Source organism: Ranitomeya variabilis, chromosome 2 (assembly GCF_051348905.1).
Source record: "Ranitomeya variabilis isolate aRanVar5 chromosome 2, aRanVar5.hap1, whole genome shotgun sequence".
In the NCBI taxonomy this organism is placed as follows: Eukaryota; Metazoa; Chordata; class Amphibia; order Anura; family Dendrobatidae; genus Ranitomeya; species Ranitomeya variabilis.
Window position 1 is genome coordinate 368,081,672 of NC_135233.1, and position 26,493 is coordinate 368,108,164.

General features: G+C 44.6%; 1 protein-coding gene across 1 annotated transcript in view; it reads left to right on the forward strand.

Annotated features, from left to right (window-relative positions):
- Nucleotides 1–26,493, forward strand: part of DLL3 (delta like canonical Notch ligand 3) — a 129,132-nt gene that overhangs the window by 71,759 nt on the left and 30,880 nt on the right. The window contains exon 5 of the mRNA XM_077285897.1: nucleotides 8,167–8,528. Within this exon, the coding sequence (XP_077142012.1) occupies nucleotides 8,167–8,528 (362 nt within the window). The remainder of the gene's footprint in view (nucleotides 1–8,166; nucleotides 8,529–26,493) is intronic.

The window sequence follows — 26,493 nt, forward strand, 5'->3', positions numbered from 1 at the left end:
GGGACACTTGCATGGACTGCACGGTTTTGGTTAGTGCAGCCACACTTTTGGTCAGCGCCTGGACCTGGAGACGTAGGTCTGCAGAGGAGTCATTATCTTGGGTTGGCGAGTCGGCCCCAAGGGCGGGTCTGGGGAAAAGATGCTGCCTCCTGCTGGTATGTAATTGCTGGGCACCTAGGGGGCGCTGTGCTGCTGGAATTTAGTTCATGCAGCACCCGGATGGCCCTATCTTTAAAGTGTGCAAAGTCCAGGTCAGGATTTTGTAGGGCTATAATGCGCAGCTATGTTCTTTGGGTGTTAGACAGGAGTCCCTGTATAAACTGTTCCGTTAGCAACTTATCTTCATCTTGCACGCTGTCAGGGTCAACCTGCTTTACGGTCCGTAGCGCCTCCTGGAGGTTAAGAGCATAGTCCCGTACTGTACTGCACCCTTTGTTTGCACCCAAAGATTCTCATTTTTATTTCTGCTGCAGTGCGGGTATAAAGGTGTCCTTCAGCTTGGCCAGGATTTGTTTGACAGTCCCTTTATCAGTGTCCAGCCAGGACTTTACTTCCCTCTGGGCCACACCAGTTAACTGACCAATGAGGATGTTGACTTTTTGCTTCTCAGACAGGGGGTACACTTTAAACAAACTGCAGAGTCTCTCCTTAAAATCGCTCAGGGTGTGTGACTTCCCTGAGTACTGCGGCAACCCGGTATGTATGGCATTAATAGCGGCATTATGGGTACTGCAGCAGCGGTCGCTAGATCTTGCGGCACTCTGGAGGCTGCGTTTGCGTCTGCCGCCAGAGTCTGCTGTACTATGGGGGCTGCGGTTGCGTCTGCCACTGAATCTTGCGGCACTATGGGGGCTGTGTCCGCCGCTAGATCTCCACCTGAGTTGGACATGTCCATTCCCCCCCTAGTGAACCTCAGCCAGGCTGTGGGTTTCGTTACCATGATCAGTGGCTGCTTTACCGGTGGGATGAATTGCGCTCCTCTCGGTTTCCAGTTGGGGCCTCTGGCTCTTTCACCTGCTGACGACAGAACATGGAGCACGGCTTTGTTCGCGCTCTTTCTCTGGCTCCGCCCACTAAGACACGCCTGCTCTGCTCCTTGCACGCCACGTGGCGTGACAATGGCAGCAATCAAACAGTTCAACACAGTCTACGGCGCACAGGACCCAGTTTGCTGGGTCCGTCCATCCTGTTCGTGACGCCAACTTGGAGCACTCACCAGGGCCGTGGGGTTACTCGGTACCGGGCCAGTTCTTAAAGGGGATGTGTCACGGTAGCAGTGAACCTGGTCGTGATCCTGGGTGTCCAATGAAAGGGATGAGGGAAATAGTTATAGGGGATTGGTCATGACGCCACCTGTGGTACTCGGCCAGGGATGGCAGATGCTGCTTAAAGGGATCCGTTGGGGCCGATGGTGATGTAGCTTAGATGGTTTTCCTCACCTCAGGTGGAGCGGAAGCCCCAGGGATACCAGGACAGTCTATGAGGGTTTGTGGATGTTGGGGTGCAGGAATAATCGGAAGACACAGGGACTGTAGTTTCTTTACCTTTAATTGTAGGTGCTGTCCAGGGCACTGGTGACAAGTGGTGTTGGAGGTCTGGGAAGCCGGGAAACAATTCAGAATCCCCTAGCCAGGTGGATTTGGAGGCTTTTCTTACTGTACTGTTTTCAAGGTTCTTGATGCTTTATGCTCTATTCAAGTCCCTCTATCTCTGTCCTTTAAGTGGAACACTACCCACATGGCAGGCAGCTCAAGCCTTTTTCAGGTGTCACTCTCTCTCGTGACTCGGGCTCTAGTTTGCTGCTGTGCCTTCAGGTCTCAGTTGTGGCCAGGAGACCTGCAATCTCCTGTCCTTCAGATTCAGTTGCGAGGCCTACAGTCCCCATACAACCACGGACCCCAGTGTCCGGCCTTTTGCGCTCAGTCCTGGAGTTAATCGCAGCTCCACTCCCAGGCTTTCCCCTCATGCTTCCTCTTCCTTCACTGTCAGCATCCTCACTCTCCCTCGGACTCAGATTAACTAACCCCACCTCCAGACCAGAACTTATAGGACAGTTACCCTGAAACTGGGTTTAGAGCTCCCCTTTCTGTTCTGGAGTCAGAAAAGTGTTGAATGCCAGTGTTACCTGCTAAGGGGATTCCTTCTCGCTTCCAGGCATGGCATCACCCTCCACGGGAGGCGGGCACTACCACTGTGGCATCCGGACTCCTGGGGTGCCACAGACACAGTCCGTTATTGGATGCCTCCCCCTGTTTAGTTCCAGCACATGTCAGCTGATCTAGTCATCTGACATGTGCCCGAAACAGTGTGTGTGTGTGATGAGCTGCTGCGGTGAGCTGTGTGTGTGTGGTGAAGGACAATGATATTGGTGGGGGGAGAGAATGATGGAGGTGATGGGCAATGATGGTGGGGGGAAGACAATGATGGAGATGATGGGCAATGATGGTGGTGGTGGGGAGGCAATGATGGAAGTGATGGGCAATGATGGTGGGGAGACAATGATGGAGGTGATGGGCAATGAGGATGAGGGGAGGCAATGATGGAGGTGATAGGTAATGATGGTATGGGAGGCAATGATGGAGGTGATAGGCACTGATGGTGGGGAGGCAATGATGGAGGTGAAGGTGTTATGGTTTCCAATGGCAAGGAAACATCAGAAGCACAGAATAAACGGACAAGCTCTCGGGTGATGGAAACTAGAGCTGACCGCGATGCTAAACCTACACACCACACTAGAAGTAGCCAGGGGGCATTCCTGCGTTGTCTCTAGATGCCGCGCGCCAGCCGGAGAACTAACTACCCCTGGTAGAAGAAAACACAGTCCTGGCTTGCCTCCAGAGAATGTCCCCACAGGAGATAGCAGCCCCCCACATATAATAACGGTGAGAGCAGATGAAAAGACACACGTAGTATGAAAGCAGATTTAGCACAGAGAGGCCCGCTAACTAAATAGCAGAAAGATACAACAGAGGACTTCGCGGTCAGCTGCAAAACCCTTCAAAACACCATCCTGAAATTACCTTAACTCATGTGACAACTCATGCCACTGGAGTGGTAATTTCAGCCCAACAAGAGCTTCCAGCTGCAGAGATTCACATAAGTGCAAACTGGACAAAACATACAAAAATAGACTTAAGGACTAAAGTGTCCAACTTAGCTGAGCAGAAAACTGGGAGCAGGAACATGCAACAGAATCACTCTGGATACATTGATGGCCAGCATTAGAATGACTGAGGAGCAAGGTTAAATAGGATACTCCCACATCCTGATAGGAACAGGTGAACTGAGAAGGCAAAGCTTGCAGGACACCAGTACCACAAGAGACCACCGGGGGAGCCCACGAACCGAATCACAACATGAAGGGCAATGATGGTGGTGGGGGGAGACAATGATGGAGGTGATGGGCAATGATGGTGGGGGAAGACAATGATGGAGGTGATAGGCAATGATGGTGGTGGTGGGGAGGCAATGGTGGAGGTGAGGGGAGGCAATCATGGAAGTGATGGGCAATGATGGTGGTGGGGGAGGTAATTATGGAGGTGATGGGCAATGATGGAGGTGGGGGGAGGCAATGATGGAGGTGATGATGGAGGTGATGAAATGGACAATGATGGTGGGGGAGGAGGCAATGATGCAGGTGGTGGAATGGGCAGTGATGGAGGTGGTGGGGGAGAATGATAGGAGTGGTGGGGGAGAAGGTAATGATGGAGGTGGTGATGAGGACAATGAGGGGGGTGGAGAGGGGCTGCATTATACTTTATGAGGGGGTTACATTATATTCTGTGGGGGGACTGCATTATTCTCAGGGGACTACATTATATTATGGGGGGCTACATCATACTATGTGAGGGGGCTACAGTATACTCTACGGGGGGCTGCATTATATTCTGTGGTGGGGCTGCATTCTCTCAGTTGACTACATTATATTCTGTGGTGGCTGCATTATACTATATGAGGGGGCTGCATTATACCCTATGAGGGTGCTACATTATACTCTATGGTGGGGACTGCGTTATACCTGAGGGGGTTGCATTATATTTTGTGGGGTGCTGCATTATATTCTATGAGAGGGGACTGCGTTAGATTTTATGAGTGGGCATATTCTCTATGTAGCAGAGGCGATCGGACAAGGGCAGGTTCTAGTCTTCCATGGAGACTATTGAAGCAAGAAAAGAAAAATGTTTTTAAAAATACAAAAAAAAATAAATATATATATATAAAAGTTCAAATCACCCCCCTTTCACCCCATTCAAAATAAAATAAAAAAAATCAAATATACACATATTTGGTATTGCCGCATTCGAAATCGCACGATCTATCAATATATAAAATTAATTAATCTAAGGCCTCTTTCACACTTCTGTTTTTTGGCGTCAGTCTAAAACCGCCAGTTTCCTCAAATAACGGATCCGTCATTTTTTTTGGCGGATCCGTTATTTTCCCATAGACTTGCATTGGCGACTCATTGTGACGGATGGTCGTCCGTTCCATCCGTCATGCGACGGATCCGTCGAAATTTGGCGGACGTTGTCTAGACATAGACGGACATTGAAACGTTTTTTGTCAACGCCAAAATGACGGTTCGCGGCGGATCCGTCGCGTCCGTCATTCCATAGAATGGCCGCCTATGGGCAACGGATCCGTCGCGACCGTCATTTCGGCGGATCCGTCGCCCCAATCCGCTTTTTCAATTGCGCATGCTCCAAAAAGTAGATACTTTTCCCAGACAACCCCCAAGTAACGGATCCGTCAAAAAAACGGATCCGTTGGAACTGTTTTCTCAACAATTGTGACGGATCCGTCGATCCGTCACTATGTCGGAAGTGACTGACGCCAAACAACTGAAGTGTGAAAGAAGCCTAATCAGTAAATGGCGTAGCGAGAAAAAAAATCGAAAATGACAACTTTTTTTTTTTTTACAATCTTTGGAATTTTTTTCACCACTTAGATAAAAGAAAACCTAGACATGTTTGGTGTCTATGAACTTGTAATGACCTGGAGAATCATAATTGCAGGTCAGTTTTAGCATTTAGTGAATATAGTAAAAAAGCCAAATAAAAAACAAGTGTGGGATTGCAAATTTTTTGTAATTTCAACGCACTTGGATTTTTTTCCTGATTTCTATTACATGACATGGTAAAACCAAAGGTGTCGTTCAGAAGTACAACTTGTCCTGCAAAAAAATAAGCTCTCACAGAGCCATATTGATGGAAAAATAAAATAGTTATTGCTCTGGGAAGGAGGGGAGCGAAAAATGAAAAACCAAAAATACCCCTGGTCGTTAAGGAGTTAAATAATAAAGTATAATGCCAACAAAACATTTCCCCCCACACAGTAAGATACCTCCACAGTAAATGTATCCACTGTGTCCTCCACATGCACAGTATGATGAGCCTACTATACCTCTCCCAACCCTCCTGGCAAAGTATGATTCCCCAACAGTGATCCCCACACAGCCCTCGATACAGTATAATGAGCTCCACATAGTCTTCCATACAGTATAATGGGCCCTGCATTGCCTTCCATACAATATAATAGCCACACATAGTGGTCTAATCAGTATAATGAGCTCCACATAGTCCTCCATACAAAATAATGGGCCATGTGTTGCCTTCCATACAGTATAACAGCCTCACATAGTCCTCCATACAAAATAATGGGCCATGCATTGCCTTCCATATAGTATAACAGCCTCACATAGTCCTCCATACAAAATAATGGGCCATGCATTGCCTTCCATACAGTATAACAGCCTCACATAGTCCTCCATACAAAATAATGGGCCATGCATTGCATTCCATACAGTATAACAGCCTCACATAGACCTCGATACAAAATAATGGGCCATGCATCGCCTTCCATACAGTATAACAGCCTCACATAGTCCTCCATACAAAATAATGGGCCATGCATTGCCTTCCATACAGTATAACAGCCTCACATAGTCCTCCATACAAAATAATGGGCCATGCATTGCCTTCCATATAGTATAACAGCCTCACATAGTCCTCCATACAAAATAATGGGCCATGCATTGCCTTCCATACAGTATAACAGCCTCACATAGTCCTCCATACAAAATAATGGGCCATGCATTGCATTCCATACAGTATAACAACCTCACATAGTCCTCCATACAGAATAGTAGGGCCAGTATTGCCTTTAATACAGTATTATGGGCCAGCATGGTGCTCCATACAGTATAATATCCCCACGTAGTCCTCCATACATTATAATGGCCTCACATAGTCCTCCATAGAGTATAATGAGCTCTGCACTGCCTTCCATACAGTATAATGGCTCTACATAGTCCTCCATACAGACTCTCTACCAGAGTCTTTTAAAAGGGTTCCTTAACCCCTTTGCATCACAAATAGTTTTGGTCGTTATGACAAACCATTTTTTTCTTATTGTTTTTATTGTCACATTTCAGGAGCCATACCTTTTTTGACAACATAGTTGTTTAAGAGATTATCTTTTTTTTTTTTTCGGAATGAGTTGCATCTGTCAGTGGATCATATTGGGAAACCTCATTAACCCCTTCCCGACATGGGACGTTCTGGCGGACTTGAATTTTACTATATACTGTAATACTGTGGCTGCATTCGCTGGTTCAAAACCCCTGGGGTGAACGGGGAACTAAAACTTAAAGTAAAACTAAACAATTGTTTTTAAAAACATAAACAATAACACAAAACCTTGAATCACCACCCAACACCACCATTAAATATAAAGAAATTTTAAAAAGCATTAAAAAATGAACATATTTGGTATCCCTGCGTCTGATGATTCTGTAAAAATGAAAATTATACGAGTCTTGTAAACTAGCGCCAAAAATAATTTTTCTATTTTAATTTACAATTTTTTTTCACTACTTAAAAAAAATAAACATCCAGGTTTGGTATTGCCATAATTGGACTGATCTGGAGAATCATGTTGTCAGGTCACTTTTACAGCAGAATGAACATCGTAAAAACAAAACATAAAAAAAAAATACAGTTTCAGAGATATGGACCATTGTATTTATTGCTAATTTTTAGGGTCTTTACAAGGGGGCGTGGCTCACAGGGTAATAATGCAGAACAGCCTAAAGACACGCCCCAGAGGATCCTGTGAGCCACACCTCCTTAGTAAAATCATAAAACAATAACAAATAAAAAGGTCCATAGCTGTGGAACCGAATGGTGGACTTAAACATAAAAAAAAACCTGAATTAGGGGAATAGTGGGAATAAAATCTGAGCAAACTGACCACTTCTGTCCTAGTGACAGATCTTTTTTAAAAATCTTTCTTTTTAGCTCTTTATTGGGAAGAAGACAAACAAAATATCAATTCTGTCACTTTTTATTGTGTTTCAAATTTTAGGCTATTCATTGGGCTGCACAATAAAGTGTTCTCAACTTTATTTTTTAGGCAAAGTACGATTACGGTGATATAAAATTTATATGGTTTTCTTTATGTTTTATTACTTTTGTATGATAAATACACACTTTGAAAAAAGAAATCACTTGTTTTTGTGATGACATATTCTAAGGGTCAGAAACGTCAACATTTTTCATCACTTATTTTTGGCGTGAATGACATTCGTTGGTGTCATTTTGTGTTACAAGCAATGGAAAGTAAAGGAAATACGTTTCTGTTTTTCATGTTTTTTTATGACCAGAAAGTACCATAGAAATCTGTTTCCTTTTCAGTAATGATTATTTTTATATATATCGAATATGTTTTTTTTTCCCCGACCGGGACGGGGCTCGTAACATAGATTTTCATTCTCAGTGGGAGTTTTTTTATATTTATTGTTACATGCTTGTTATCCATTTATTTCACATATTGTGCTTCTTACACGGTCACAAGAGACCACTGAAGGGCACTTCAATATTTAAATATTGTTTTTTTTTAACTTGATTTCCCCTGTAACTCGGGCTGGTATATCAGCCCTAGTGGCAGTGGAATTTCAGCCTTCAACCTGCATAGCGAAAGCTCAAAAATGAAATAAAACGTCCGGTCTTTCATGGGTTTAGCGAATGGGATATTGTAATGTTTCGGTTCATCCGCTAGGGGCGCTGTTATGTTTCTAATAAAGGAGATTAAAAGGAAAACTCACACAAAGGGAGATGACAGGTAAGTGAATGCGCTTGGTAAACGTGTTTGCGCTTTCTTTTACAGCTATCTGTCTGCCTAGCTGCAGCGAGTCGCATGGTTTCTGCGAGGTGCCTGGGGAGTGCAAGTGTCGTATGGGATGGCAAGGTCGGCTCTGTGATGACTGCGTACGTTACCCCGGCTGTCTGCACGGGTCTTGCTCGCAGCCATTTGAATGCACCTGTCAAGAAGGCTGGGGAGGACTGTTCTGCAATCAAGATCTGAACTACTGCACCAATCACAAACCGTGCTACAACGGGGCCAGCTGCACCAACACCGGTCAGGGGAGTTATTCCTGCAACTGCCGAGCGGGATACACGGGAACCAACTGTGAGATTGAGAGCAATGAATGTGCCAGTAACCCATGCAAAAATGGAGGCAGCTGCAACGTAAGTCAACACGCCCAGTCTTTTATCACTGTCCCGCTGGGCTCCGGCTACATTGGAGACTTTTGCACTGGTCCTGTGGCGTAGAGGCAGCTACACGGGAGCGAGGCATTCCGTATCTTCTTTGGTGTCTAGGACAACTCCAAGTGGTCCCATCACTCCAAGCCAATGCCGCTATAAAAGCGCAGCCGCTCCTCCGCCAAGATAGCAAAATCCTCAATGTAGCCCCAGACCAGCTGTTTCCTCTCCACCCCTTTATATAATAAGACGATCTTATTACTTCATGGTTAAAGGCAAACTCAAACCTCTAAATTAAAGAACTCACCGAATACTCCACCGATCCAGCACAGAAACCCTGGCGGTCCCCAATGGTTGGTAAGTGACCACTGCAGCTAATCAGTGGCCGCAGTAGTTGTGCACCGTGCTACCGCCATCATGGATCCTACTGCCGAGATGTCAGCAACTTGGTTATGAAGATGGATGGGAGCGTCGGAGCTTCTTTCCTGGATTGGTGGGGGAACATTTTCTGCTTTTTCTTTTTATTTAAAGGCTCTAAAGGAAAGCTGTGATCAGAATGTACTTACTGATAAAATCAGGATTTTGTGTTACATGTATTTTATATGAGAAACTAGAAATAATAATTTAGCAATTTTCGCACTGGAAACTGAGGTTATTTTAGACTCATACTTCCTGTTCTTTCAGGAAGTTTTCAGCAGGCTCCTTATCATCAAAGGCAGGATTACAATAACAAGTAACACCTCAGTACACTGCTTATAGCACAGGATCCACCATTCACAATAGGAGATGTTACAGTTCACCTCCTCCTCCTGTACAATGACTGATAACATCCCTATATACAGTAGATAACACAGGATCCACCATTCACAATAGGTGATGTCACAGCTCACCTCCTCCTCCTGTACAATGACTGATAACACCTCTATATACAGTAGATAACACAGGATCCACCATACACAATAGGTGATATCACAGCTCACCTCCTGCTCTCCTGTACAATTACTGATAACTCCTCTATATACAGTAGATAACACAGGATCCACAATTCAAAATAGGTGATGTCACAGCTCACCTCCTCCTCCTGTACAATGACTGATAATACCTCTATATACAGTAGATAACACAGGAACCACCATTCACAATAGTTGATATCACAGCTCACCTCCTCTTCCTGTATAATGACTGTTAACATCTCTATATACAGTAGATAACACAGGATCCACCATTCACAATAGGTGATGTCACAGCTCACCACCCCCTCCTCCTGTACAATGACTGATAACACCTATATACAGTAGATAATACAGGATCCACCATTCACAATAGGTGATATCACAGCTCACCTCCTCCTGTACAATGACTGATAACATCTCTATTACAGTAGATAACACAGGATCCACCATTCGAAATAGGTGATGTCACAGCTCACCACCCCCTCCTCCTGTACAATGACTGATAACACCTATATACAGTAGATAATACAGGATCCACCATTCACAATAGATGATATCACAGCTCACCTCCTCCTGTACAGTGACTTGTAACATCTCTATATACAGTAGATAACACGGGATCCACCATTCACAATAGGTGATGTCACAGCTCACCTCCCCCTCCTCCTGTACAATGACTGATAACACCTCTATATACAGTATATAACACAGGATCCACCATTCACAATAGGTGATGTCACAGCTCACCTCCTCCTCCTGTACAATGACTGATTACACCTATATATAGTAGATTACACAAGATCCACCATTCACAACAGGTGATGTCACAGCTCACCTCCTCCTGTACAATGACTGATAACACCTATATACAGTGGATAACACAGGATCCACCATTCACAATAGGTGATGTCACAGCTCACCTCCTCCTCCTGTACAATGACTGATAGCACCTCTATATACAGTAGATAACACAGGATCCAGCATTCACAATAGGTGATGTCACAGCTCACCTCCTCCTCCTGTACAATGACTGATAATACCTCTATATACAGTAGATAACACAGGATCCACCATTCACAATAGGTGATATCACAGCTCACCACCTCTTCCTGTACAATGACTGATAACATCTCTATATACAGTAGATAACACAGGATCCACCATTCACAATAGGTGATGTCACAGCTCACCTCCTACTCCTGTGCAATGACTGATAACACCTCTATATACAGTAGATAACACAGGATCCACCATTCACAATAGGTGATATCACAGCTCACCACCTCCTCCTGTACAATGACTGATAACACCTCTATATACAGCAGATAACACAGGGTCCACCATTCATACTAGGTGATGTCACAGCTCACCTCCTCCTCTTGTACAATGACTGATAACACCTCTATATACAGTAGATAACACAGGATCCACCATGAACAGTAGGTGTTGTCACAGCTCACCTCCTCTCCTGTACAATTACTGATAACTCCTCTATATACAGTAGATAACACAGGATCCACCATTCACAATAGGTGATGTCACAGCTCACCTCCCCCTCCTGTACAATGACTGATAACACCTCTATATACAGTAGATAATACAGGATCCACCATTCACAATAGGTAATATCACAGCTCACCTCCTCTTCCTGTACAATGACTGATAACACAGGATCCACCATTCACAATAGGTGATGTCACAGCTCACCTCCTCTTCCTGTACAATGACTGATAACACCTCTATATACAGTAGATAACATAGGATCCACCATTTACAATAGGTGATGTCACAGCTCACCTCCTCCTCCTGTAGAATGACCGATAACACCTCTATATACAGTAGATAATACAGGATCCACCATTCACAATAGATGATATCACAGCTCACCTCCTCCTGTACAGTGACTTGTAACATCTCTATATACAGTAGATAACACGGGATCCACCATTCACAATAGGTGATGTCACAGCTCACCTCCCCCTCCTCCTGTACAATGACTGATAACACCTCTATATACAGTATATTACACAGGATCCACCATTCACAATAGGTGATGTCACAGCTCACCTCCTCCTCCTGTACAATGACTGATTACATCTATATACAGTAGATTACACAAGATCCACCATTCACAACAGGTGATGTCACAGCTCACCTCCTCCTGTACAATGACTGATAACACCTATATACAGTGGATAACACAGGATCCACCATTCACAATAGGTGATGTCACAGCTCACCTCCTCCTCCTGTACAATGACTGATAGCACCTCTATATACAGTAGATAACACAGGATCCACCATTCACAATAGGTGATGTCACAGCTCACCTCCTCCTCCTGTACAATGACTGATTACATCTCTGTATACAGTAGATAACACAGGATCCACTGTTGTGAATTTGCTTTTTGGCTCCCTCTAGTGGTTACTAGTGATTTGACTCTGGGTATGTCAGTCATCCCTTGTATGCTCACCTGGGCCGTTAGTTCAGGGGTGTTGCTATATAAGCTCCCTGGACCTTCAGTTCAATGCCTGGCAACGTTGTAATCAGAGCTAATCTGTTGTGCTCTTGTCTACTGATCCTGGTTCCTGCTAGATTAAGCTAAGTCTGCTTTCTTGCTTTTTGCTATTTGTTTTTGTTTGCATTTTTGTCCAGCTTGTACATAATCTGTATCCTAACCTTGCTGGAAGCTCTAGGGAGGCTGGAGTTCTCTCCCCGGGCCGTTAGACGGTTCGGGGGTTCTTGAATTTCCAGTGTGGAATTTTGATAGGGTTTTCGTTGACCATATAAGTTATCTTACTACATTCTGCTATTAGTAAGTGGGCCTCTCTTTGCTAAACCTAGTTCATCTCTGTGTTTGTCATTTCCTCTTACCTCACCGTTATTATTTGTGGGGGGCTTGTATCCAACTTTTGGGGTCTATTATCTGGAGGCAAGAGAGGTCTTTGTTTTCCTCTTCTAGGGGTAGTTAGTCCTCCGGCTGGCGCGAGACATCTAGCGACCAACGTAGGCATGTTCCCCGGCTACTTCTAGTGTTGGCGTTAGGAGTAGATATATGGTCAACCCAGTTACCACTGCCCTATGAGCTGGATTTTTGTACTTCGCAGACTTACTTGTTCCTCTGAGACCCTCGCCATTGGGGTCATAACAGTTTGCCAGGCCAGTATTAAATGTTAAATGCATTGCAGAAGCGGGATTATAAGAAAGAAAAATTCTGAGTTTTTTTTTCTTTTTCTCATTTTTTTTTTTTCTTTTCCCCTTTACCTCTGAGTGGCTTGTGTTTGCTGCAGACATGAATGTCCAGACCTTGATTACAGGTGTGGACCAGCTTACTGCTCGTGTGCAGGGCATACAAGATTATGTTATCAGAAATCCTATGTCAGAACCTAAGATACCGATTCCTGAACTGTTTTCCGGAGACCGATTTAAATTTAGAAATTTCAGGAATAATTGTAAATTGTTTTTGTCCCTGAGACCCTGTTCATCTGGAGACTCCGCTCAGCAAGTGAAAATTGTTATTTCTTTTTTACGGGGCGACCCTCAGGATTGGGCCTTCTCGCTGGCGCCAGGAGATCCGGCATTGGCTGATATTGATGCGTTTTTTCTGGCGCTCGGTTTGCTTTATGAGGAACCCAATCTTGAGATTCAGGCAGAAAAAGCCTTGCTGGCTATGTCTCAGGGCCAGGACGAGGCTGAAGTGTATTGCCAAAAATTTCGGAAATGGTCCGTGCTGACCCAGTGGAACGAGTGTGCATTGGCTGCAAATTTCAGAAATGGCCTTTCTGAAGCCATTAAGAATGTGATGGTGGGTTTTCCCATTCCCACAGGTCTGAATGATTCTATGGCCCTGGCAATTCAAATCGACCGGCGGTTGCGGGAGCGCAAAACCGCAAATTCCCTCATGGTGTTGTCTGAACAGGCACCTGATTTAATGCAATGTGATAGAATCCTGACTAGAAATGAGCGGAAAATTCATAGACGCCAGAATGGCTTGTGTTACTACTGTGGTGATTCTACACATGTTATCTCAGCATGCTCTAAACGTCTTACTAGGGTTGTTAGTCCTGTCGCCATTAGTAATTTGCAACCTAAATTTATTCTATCTGTAACTTTGATTTGCTCACTGTCATCGTATCCTGTCATGGCGTTTGTAGACTCAGGTGCTGCCCTGAGTCTGATGGATCTGTCATTTGCCAAGCGCTGCGGTTTTGTTCTGGAGCCATTAGAAAATCCTATCCCTCTTAGGGGTATTGATGCTACGCCTTTGGCAAAAAATAAACCGCAGTTTTGGACACAGGTTACCATGTGCATGACTCCCGAACATCGGGAGGTGATACGTTTTCTTGTTCTGCATAAGATGCATGATTTGGTTGTTTTGGGTTTGCCATGGTTATAGACCCATAATCCAGTCTTGGACTGGAAGGCAATGTCGGTGTCAAGTTGGGGCTGCCATGGAATTCATGGAGATTCCCTGCCCTTGTCTATTGCTTCTTCTACGCCTTCGGAAGTTCCGGCGTATTTGTCTGATTATCAGGATGTCTTCAGCGAGTCTAAGTCCAGTGCACTGCCTCCTCATAGGGAATGTGACTGTGCAATAGATTTGATTCCTGGCAGTAAGTTTCCTAAGGGGAGACTGTTTAATTTGTCGGTACCTGAACATACCGCGATGCGTTCATATATCAAGGAGTCTCTTGAGAAGGGGCATATCCGTCCTTCTTCTTCCTCTCTTGGTGCGGGATTCTTTTTTGTGGCCAAAAAGGACGGATCTTTGAGGCCTTGTATTGACTATCGGCTTTTAAACAAGATCACTGTCAAATTTCAGTATCCTTTGCCGCTGTTGTCAGACTTGTTTGCCCGGATTAAAGGTGCCAAGTGGTTCACCAAGATAGACCTTCGTGGTGCGTACAACCTTGTGCGCATTAAGCAAGGCGATGAATGGAAAACCGCATTCAATACGCCCTAAGGTCATTTTGAGTACTTGGTGATGCCATTTGGGCTCTCTAATGCACCTTCAGTTTTTCAGTTCTTCATGCATGACATTTTCCGGAAGTATCTGGATAAATTTTTGATTGTTTATCTGGATGATATTCTGGTTTTTTCTGATGATTGGGACTCGCATGTGGAGCAGGTCAGGATGGTTTTTAAGATTTTGCGTGAAAATTCTTTGTTTGTTAAAGGCTCAAAGTGTCTCTTTGGTGTACAGAGGGTTCCCTTTTTGGGGTTCATTTTTTCCCCTTCTGCTGTGGAGATGGACCCAGTCAAGGTCCGAGCTATTCATGATTGGACTCAACCCTCGTCAGTTAAGAGTCTTCAGAAGTTCTTGGGTTTTGCTAACTTCTACCGTCGTTTTATCGCAAATTTTTCTAGCGTTGTTAAACCATTGACGGATATGACCAAGAAAGGCTCTGATGTAGCTAACTGGGCTCCTGATGCCGTGGAGGCTTTCCAGGAGTTGAAACGCCGGTTTACTTCGGCGCCTGTTTTGTGCCAACCTGACACCTCACTTCCCTTTCAGGTGGAGGTGGATGCTTCGGAGATTGGGGCAGGGGCCGTTTTGTCGCAGAGAGGCCCTGGTTGCTCTACTATGAGACCTTGTGCCTTTTTCTCCAGAAAGTTTTCGCCGGCAGAGCGAAATTATGATGTGGGCAATCGGGAGTTGTTGGCCATGAAGTGGGCATTTGAGGAGTGGCGTCATTGGCTCGAGGGTGCTAAGCATCGTGTGGTGGTCTTGACTGATCACAAAAATCTGATGTATCTCGAGTCTGCTAAACGCCTGAATCCTAGACAGGCCCGCTGGTCATTGTTTTTCTCCCGTTTTGACTTTGTGGTCTCGTATTTACCAGGTTCTAAGAATGTGAAGGCCGATGCTCTGTCTAGGAGCTTTGTGCCTGATGCTCCTGGAGTCGCTGAACCTGTGGGTATTCTTAAGGAAGGAGTTATCTTGTCAGCTATTTCTCCTGATCTGCGGCGTGTGTTGCAGAGATTTCAGGCTGGTAGGCCTGACTCTTGTCCATCTGACAGATTGTTTGTGCCTGCTAAATGGACCAGCAGAGTCATTTCCGAGGTTCATTCCTCAGTGTTGGCAGGGCACCCGGGAATTTTTGGCACCAGAGATCTGGTGGCCAGGTCCTTTTGGTGGCCTTCCTTGTCAAGAGATGTGCGGTCATTTGTGCAGTCCTGTGGAACTTGTGCTCGAGCTAAGCCTTGCTGTTCTCGTGCCAGCGGGTTGCTCTTGCCCTTGCCTGTCCCGAAGAGACCTTGGACACACATCTCTATGGATTTCATTTCTGATCTTCCGGTGTCTCAGGGCATGTCTGTCATCTGGGTGATATGTGATCGTTTCTCCAAGATGGTCCATTTGGTTCCTTTACCTAAGCTGCCCTCCTCTTCTGATCTGGTTCCTGTGTTCTTCCAGAACGTGGTTCGTTTGCACGGCATTCCTGAGAATATTGTGTCGGACAGAGGATCCCAGTTTGTTTCCAGGTTCTGGCGATCCTTTTGTGGTAGGATGGGCATTGATTTGTCGTTTTCGTCCGCTTTTCATCCCCAGACTAACGGACAAACGGAGCGAACTAATCAGACTCTGGAGGCTTATTTGAGGTGTTTTGTCTCTTCTGATCAGGATGATTGGGTGACCTTCTTGCCGTTGGCTGAATTTGCCCTTAATAATCGGGCTAGTTCCGCCACCTTGGTTTCGTCATTTTTCTGCAACTCTGGTTTCCATCCTCGTTTTTCCTCGGGACATGTGGAGCCTTCTGACTGTCCTGGGGTGGATTCTGTGGTGGATAGGTTGCAGCGGATCTGGAGTCATGTGGTGGACAACTTGAAGTTGTCACAGGAGAAGGCTCAGCGTTTTGCCAACCGCCGCCGCGGTGTGGGTCCCCGACTTCGCGTTGGGGATTTGGTATGGCTGTCTTCTCGATTTGTTCCTATGAAGGTCTCCTCTCCCAAATTTAAGCCTCGCTTCATTGGTCCTTACAAGATTTTGGAAATCCTTAATCCTGTATCCTTTCGCCTGGATCTTCCGGTGTCGTTTGCCATTCACAACGTATTTCATAGGTCCTTGTTGCGGCGGTACGTTGTGCCTGTGGTCCCTTCTGCGGAGCCTCCTGCTCCGGTGCTGGTTGAGGGCGAGTTGGAGTACGTGGTGGAGAAGATCTTAGATTCTCGTCTCTCCAGGCGGAGGCTTCAGTACCTGGTCAAGTGGAAGGGCTATGGTCAGGAGGATAATTCCTGGGTGGTCGCCTCTGATGTGCATGCGGCCGATTTGGTTCGTGCCTTTCACGCCGCTCATCCTGATCGCCCTGGTGGTCTTGGTGAGGGTTCGGTGACCCCTCACTAAGGGGGGGGGTACTGTTGTGAATTTGCTTTTTGGCTCCCTCTAGTGGTTACTAGTGATTTGACTCTGGGTATGTCAGTCATCCCTTGTATGCTCACCTGGGCCGTTAGTTCAGGGGTGTTGCTATATAAGCTCCCTGGACCTTCAGTTCAATGCCTGGCAACGTTGTAATCAGAGTTAATCTGTTGTGCTCTTGTCTACTGATCCTGGTTCCTGCTAGATTAAGCTAAGTCTGCTTTCTTGCTTTTTGCTATTTGTTTTTGTTTGCATTTTTGTCCAGCTTGTACATAATCCAGCTAACCTTGCTGGAAGCTCTAGGGAGGCTGGAGTTCTCCCCCCGGGCCGTTAGACGGTTCGGGGGTTCTTGAATTTCCAGTGTGGAATTTTGATAGGGTTTTCGTTGACCATATAAGTTATCTTACTACATTCTGCTATTAGTAAGTGGGCCTCTCTTTGCTAAACCTAGTTCATCTCTGTGTTTGTCATTTCCTCTTACCTCACCGTTATTATTTGTGGGGGGCTTGTATCCAACTTTTGGGGTCTATTATCTGGAGGCAAGAGAGGTCTTTGTTTTCCTCTTCTAGGGGTAGTTAGTCCTCCGGCTGGCGCGAGACATCTAGCGACCAACGTAGGCATGTTCCCCGGCTACTTCTAGTGTTGGCGTTAGGAGTAGATATATGGTCAACCCAGTTACCACTGCCCTATGAGCTGGATTTTTGTACTTCGCAGACTTACTTGTTCCTCTGAGACCCTCGCCATTGGGGTCATAACAATCCACCATTCACAATAGGTGATGTCACAGCTCACCACCTCCTCCTGTACAATGACTGATAACACCTCTATATACAGTAGATAACACAGGATCCACCATGAACAATAGGTGATGTCACAGCTCACCTCCTCTCCTGTACAATTACTGATAACTCCTCTATATACAGTAGATAACACAGGATCCACCATTCACAATAGGTGATGTCACAGCTCACCTCCCCCTCCTGCACAATGACTGATAACACCTCTATATACAGTAGATAACACAGGATCCACCATTCACAATAGGTGATATCACAGCTCACCTCCTCTTCCTGTACAATGACTGATAACACAGGATCCACCATTCACAATAGGTGATGTCACAGCTCACCTCCTCTTCCTGTACAATGACTGAAAACACCTCTATATACAGTAGATAACATAGGATCCACCATTTACAATAGGTGATGTCACAGCTCACCTCCTCCTCCTGTAGAATGACCGATAACACCTCTATATACAGTAGATAACACAGGATCCACCATTCACAATAGGCGATGTCACAGCTCACCTCCTCCTGTACAATGACTGATAACATCTCTATATACAGTAGATAACACGGAATCCACCATTCGCAATAGGTGATGTCACAGCTCACCATCCCCTCCTCCTGTACAATGACTGATAACACCTATATACAGTAGACAATACAGGATCCACCATTCACAGTAGGTGATATCACAGCTCACCTCCTCCTGTACAATGACTGATAACATCTCTATATACAGTAGATAACACGGGATCCACCATTCGCAATAGTTGATATCACAGCTCACCTCCTCTTCCTGTATAATGACTGTTAACATCTCTATATACAGTAGATAACACAGGATCCACCATTCACAATAGGTGATATCACAGCTCACCTCCTCTTCCTGTACAATGACTAATAACACAGGATCCACCATTCACAATAGGTGATGTCACAGCTCACCTCCTCTTCCTGTACAATGACTGATAACACCTCTATATACAGTAGATAACATAGGATCCACCATTTACAATAGGTGATGTCACAGCTCACCTCCTCCTCCTGTAGAATGACCGATAACACCTCTATATACAGTAGATAATACAGGATCCACCATTCACAATAGATGATATCACAGCTCACCTCCTCCTGTACAGTGACTTGTAACATCTCTATATACAGTAGATAACACGGGATCCACCATTCACAATAGGTGATGTCACAGCTCACCTCCCCCTCCTCCTGTACAATGACTGATAACACCTCTATATACAGTATATAACACAGAATCCACCATTCACAATAGGTGATGTCACAGCTCACCTCCTCCTCCTGTATAATGACTGATTACACCTATATACAGTAGATTACACAAGATCCACCATTCACAACAGGTGATGTCACAGCTCACCTCCTCCTGTACAATGACTGATAACACCTATATACAGTGGATAACACAGGATCCACCATTCACAATAGGTGATGTCACAGCTCACCTCCTCCTCCTGTACAATGACTGATAGCACCTCTATATACAGTAGATAACACAGGATCCACCATTCACAATAGGTGATGTCACAGCTCACCTCCTCCTCCTGTACAATGACTGATAATACCTCTATATACAGTAGATAACACAGGATCCACCATTCACAATAGGTGATATCACAGCTCACCTCCTCTTCCTGTACAATGACTGATAACATCTCTATATACAGTAGATAACACAGGATCCACCATGAACAATAGGTGATGTCACAGTTCACCTCCTCTCCTGTACAATTACTGATAACTCCTCTATATACAGTAGATAACACAGGATCCACCATTCACAATAGGTGATGTCACAGCTCACCTCCCCCTCCTGCGCAATGACTGATAACACCTCTATATACAGTAGATAACACAGGATCCACCATTCACAATAGGTGATATCACAGCTCACCTCCTCTTCCTGTACAATGACTGATAACACAGGATCCACCATTCACAATAGGTGATGTCACAGCTCACCTCCTCTTCCTGTACAATGACTGATAACACCTATATACAGTAGACAATACAGGATCCACCATTCACAATAGGTGATGTCACAGCTCACCTCCCCCTCCTCCTGTACAATGACTGATAACACCTCTATATACAGTATATAACACAGAATCCACCATTCACAATAGGTGATGTCACAGCTCACCTCCTCCTCCTGTATAATGACTGATTACACCTATATACAGTAGATTACACAAGATCCACCATTCACAACAGGTGATGTCATAGCTCACCTCCTCCTGTACAATGACTGATAACACCTATATACAGTGGATAACCCAGGATCCACCATTCACAATAGGTGATGTCACAGCTCACCTCCTCCTCCTGTACAATGACTGATAGCACCTCTATATACAGTAGATAACACAGGATCCACCATTCACAATAGGTGATGTCACAGCTCACCTCCTCCTCCTGTACAATGACTGATAATACCTCTATATACAGTAGATAACACAGGATCCACCATTCACAATAGGTGATATCACAGCTCACCTCCTCTTCCTGTACAATGACTGATAACATCTCTATATACAGTAGATAACACAGGATCCACCATGAACAATAGGTGATGTCACAGTTCACCTCCTCTCCTGTACAATTACTGATAACTCCTCTATATACAGTAGATAACACAGGATCCACCATTCACAATAGGTGATGTCACAGCTCACCTCCCCCTCCTGCACAATGACTGATAACACCTCTATATACAGTAGATAACACAGGATCCACCATTCACAATAGGTGATATCACAGCTCACCTCCTCTTCCTGTACAATGACTGATAACACCTCTATATACAGTAGATAACATAGGATCCACCATTTACAATAGGTGATGTCACAGCTCACCTCCTCCTCCTGTAGAATGACCGATAACACCTCTATATACAGTAGATAACACAGGATCCACCATTCACAATAGGCGATGTCACAGCTCACCTCCTCCTGTACAATGACTGATAACATCTCTATATACAGTAGATAACACGGAATCCACCATTCGCAATAGGTGATGTCACAGCTCACCATCCCCTCCTCCTGTACAATGACTGATAACACCTATATACAGTAGACAATACAGGATCCACCATTCACAGTAGGTGATATCACAGCTCACCTCCTCCTGTACAATGACTGATAACATCTCTATATACAGTAGATAACACGGGATCCACCATTCGCAATAGGTGATGTCACAGCTCACCTCCCCCTCCTCCTGTACAATGACTGATAAATCCTCTATATAGAGTAGATAACACGGAATCCACCATTCGCAATAGGTGATGTCACAGCTCACCATCCCCTCCTCCTGTACAATGACTGATAACACCTATATACAGTAGACAATACAGGATCCACCATTCACAGTAGGTGATATCACAGCTCACCTCCTCCTGTACAATGACTGATAACATCTCTATATACAGTAGATAACACGGGATCCACCATTCACAATAGGTGATGTCACAGCTCACCTCCTCCTCCAGTACAATGACTGATTACACCTATATACAGTAGATTACACAAGATCCACCATTCACAACAGGTGATGTCACAGCTCACCTCCTCCTGTACAATGACTGATAACACCTCTATATACAGTAGATAACACAGGATCCACCATTCTCAATAGGTGATGTCACAGCTCACTTCTTCCTCCTGTACAATGACTGATAACACCTATATACAGTGGATAACACAGGATCCACCATTCACAATAGGTGATGTCACAGCTCACCTCCTCCTCCTGTACAATGACTGATAGCACAGGATCCACCATTCACAATAGGTGATGTCATAGCTCACCTCCTCCTCCTGTACAATGACTGATAACACCTCTATATACAGTAGATAACACAGAATCCACCATTCACAATAGGTGATGTCACAGATCACCTCCTCCTCTCCTGTACAATTACTGATAACTCCTCTATATACCGTAGATAACACAGGATCCACCATACACAATAGGTGATGTCACAGCTCACCTCCTCCCCTCCTGTACAATTACTGATAACTCCTCTATATACCGTAGATAACACAGGATCCACCATACACAATAGGTGATATCACAGCTCACCTCCTCCTCTCCTGTACAATTACTGATAACTCCTCTATATACAGAAGATAACACAGGATCCACCATTCACAATAGGTGATGTCACAGCTCACCTCCTCCTCATGTACAATGACTGATAACACCTCTATATACAGTAGATAACACAGGATCCACCATTCACAATAGGTGATATCACAGCTCATCTCCTCTTCCTGTACAATGACTGATAACACAGGATCCACCATTCACAATAGGTGATGTCACAGCTCACCTCCTCTTCCTGTACAATGACTGATAACACCTCTATATACAGTAGATAACATAGGATCCACCATTTACAATAGGTGATGTCACAGCTCACCTCCTCCTCCTGTACAATGACCGATAACACCTCTATATACAGTAGATAACACAGGATTCACCATTCACAATAGGTGATGTCACAGCTCACCTCCTCCTGTACAATGACTGACAACATCTCTATATACAGTAGATAACACGGGATCCACCATTCGCAATAGGTGATGTCACAGCTCACCTCCTCCTCCTGTACAATGACTGATAATACCTCTATATACAGTAGATAACACAGGATCCACCATTCACAATAGGTGATATCACAGCTCACCTCCTCTTCCTGTACAATGAATGATAACATCTCTATATACAGTAGATAACACAGGATACACCATTCACAATAGGTGATATCACAGCTCACCTCCTCTTCCTGAACAATGACTGATAACACAGGATCCACAATTCACAATAGGTGATGTCACAGTTCACCTCCTCCTCCTGTACAATGACTGATAACACCTCTATATACAGTAGATAACACAGGATCCACCATTTACAATAGGTGATGTCACAGCTCACCTCCTCCTCCTGTACAATGACCGATAACACCTCTATATACAGTAGATAACACAGGATCCACCATTCACAATAGGTGATGTCACAGCTCACCTCCTCCTGTACAATGACTGATAACATCTCTATATACAGTAGATAACACGGGATCCACCATTCGCAATAGGTGATGTCACAGCTCACCTCCCCCTCCTCCTGTACAATGACTGATAACACCTCTATATACAGTATATAACACAGGATCCACCATTCACAATAGGTGATGTCACAGCTCACCTCCTCTTCCTGTACAATGACTGATAACACCTCTATATACAGTAGATAACATAGGATCCACCATTTACAATAGGTGATGTCACAGCTCACCTCCTCCTCCTGTACAATGACCGATAACACCTCTATATACAGTAGATAACACAGGATTCACCATTCACAATAGGTGATGTCACAGCTCACCTCCTCCTGTACAATGACTGACAACATCTCTATATACAGTAGATAACACGGGATCCACCATTCGCAATAGGTGATGTCACAGCTCACCTCCTCCTCCTGTACAATGACTGATAATACCTCTATATACAGTAGATAACACAGGATCCACCATTCACAATAGGTGATATCACAGCTCACCTCCTCTTCCTGTACAATGAATGATAACATCTCTATATACAGTAGATAACACAGGATACACCATTCACAATAGGTGATATCACAGCTCACCTCCTCTTCCTGAACAATGACTGATAACACAGGATCCACAATTCACAATAGGTGATGTCACAGTTCACCTCCTCCTCCTGTACAATGACTGATAACACCTCTATATACAGTAGATAACACAGGATCCACCATTTACAATAGGTGATGTCACAGCTCACCTCCTCCTCCTGTACAATGACCGATAACACCTCTATATACAGTAGATAACACAGGATCCACCATTCACAATAGGTGATGTCACAGCTCACCTCCTCCTGTACAATGACTGATAACATCTCTATATACAGTAGATAACACGGGATCCACCATTCGCAATAGGTGATGTCACAGCTCACCTCCCCCTCCTCCTGTACAATGACTGATAACACCTCTATATACAGTATATAACACAGGATCCACCATTCACAATAGGTGATGTCACAGCTCACCTCCTCCTCCTCCTGTACAATGACTGATTACACCTATATATAGAAAATTGCACAAGATCCACCATTCACAACAGGTGATGTCACAGCTCACCTCCTCCTGTACAATGACTGATAACACCTCTATATACAGTAGATAACACAGGATCCACCATTCTCAATAGGTGATGTCACAGCTCACCTCCTCCTGTACAATGACTGATAACACCTATATACAGTGGATAACACAGGATCCACCTATCACAATAGGTGATGTCACAGCTCACCTCCTCCTCCTGTACAATGACTGATAATACCTCTATATGCAGTAGATAACACAGGATCCTCCATTCACAATAGGTGATATCACAGCTCACCTCCTCTTCCTGTACAATGACTGATAAAATCTCTATATACAGTAGATAACACAGGATCCACCATTCACAATAGGTGATGTCACAGCTCACCTCCTCCTCCTGTACAATTACTGATAACACCTCTATATACAGTAGATAACACAGGAACCACCATTCACAATAGGTGATATCACAGCTCACCACCTCCTCCTGCACAATGGCTGATAACACCTCTATATACAGCAGATAACACAGGGTCCACCTTTCATATTAGGTGATGCCACAGCTCACCTCCTCCTCTTGTACAATGACTGATAACACCTCTATATACAGTAGATAACACAGGATCCACCATTCACAATAGGTGATGTCACAGCTCACCTCCTCCTCCTGTACAATGACTGATAACACCTCTATATACAGTAGATAACACAGGATCCACCATTCACAATAGGTGATGTCACAGATCACCTCCTCCTCTCCTGTACAATTACTGATAACTCCTCTATATACCGTAGATAACACAGGATCCACCATACACAATAGGTGATGTCACAGCTTACCTCCTCCCTTCCTGTACAATTACTGATAACTCCTCTATATACCGTAGATAACACAGGATCCACCATACACAATAGGTGATATCACAGCTCACCTCCTCCTCTCCTGTACAATTACTGATAACTCCTCTATATACAGTAGATAACAGAGGATCCACCATTCGCAATAGGTGATGTCATAGCTCACCTCCTCCTCCTGTACAATGACTGATAACACCTCTATATACAGTAGATAACACAGGATCCACCATTCACAATAGGTGATATCACAGCTCACCTCCTCTTCCTGTACAATGACTGATAACACAGGATCCACCATTCACAATAGGTGATGTCACAGCTCACCTCCTCCTCCTGTACAATGACTGATATCACCTCTATATACAGTAGATAACACAGGATCCACTATTTACAATAGGTGATGTCACAGCTCACCTCCTCCTCTCCTGTACAATTACTGATAACTCCTCTATATACAGTAGATAACACAGGATCCACCATTCGCAATAGGTGATGTCACAGCTCACCTCCTCCTCCTGTACAATGACTGATAACACCTCTATATACAGTAGATAACACAGGATCCACCATTCACAATAGGTGATATCACAGCTCACCTCCTCTTCCTGTACAATGACTGATAACACAGGATCCACCATTCACAATAGGTGATGTCACAGCTCACCTCCTCCTCCTGTACAATGACTGATATCACCTCTATATACAGTAGATAACACAGGATCCACTATTTACAATAGGTGATGTCACAGCTCACCTCCTCCCGTACAATGACCGATAACACCTCTATATACAGTAGATAACACAGGATTCACCATTTACAATAGGTGATGTCACAGCTCACCTCCTCCTGTACAATGACTGATAACATCTCTATATACAGTAGATAACACGGGATCCACCATTCGCAATAGGTGATGTCACAGCTCACCACACCCTCATCCTGTACAATGACTGATAACACCTATATACAGTAGATAATACAGAATCCACCATTCACAATAGGTGATATCGCAGCTCACCTCCTCCTGTACAATGACTGATAACATCTCTATATACAGTAGATAACACGGGATCCACCATTCGCAATAGGTGATGTCACAGCTCACCTCCTGTACAATGATTGATAACACCTCTATATACAGTAGATAACACAGGATCCACCATCACAATAGGTGATGTCACAGCTCACCTCCTCCTCCTGTAGAATGACTGATTACACCTCTATATACAGTAGATAACACAGGATCCACCATTCTCAATAGGTGATGTCACAGCTCACCTCCTCCTCCTGTACAATGACTGATAACACCTATATACAGTGGATAACACAGGATCCACCATTCACAATAGGTGATGTCACAGCTCACCTCCTCCTCCTGTACAATGACTGATAGCACCTCTATATACAGTAGATAACACAGGATCCACCATTCACAATAGGTGATATCACAGCTCACCTCCTCCTCCTGTACAATGACTGATAACACCTCTATATACAGTAGATAACACAGGATCCACCATTCACAATAGGTGATATCACAGCTCACCTCCTCCTCCTTTACAATGACTGATAACACCTCTATATACAGCAGATAACACAGGGTCCACCATTCATACTAGGTGATGTCACAGCTCACCTCCTCCTCTTGTACAATGACTGATAACACCTCTATATACAGTAGATAACACAGGATCCACAATTCACAATAGGTGATGTCACAGCTCACCTCCTCCTCCTGTACAATGACTGATAACACCTCTATATACAGTAGATAACACAGGATCCACCATTCACAATAGGTGATGTCACAGCTCACCTCCTC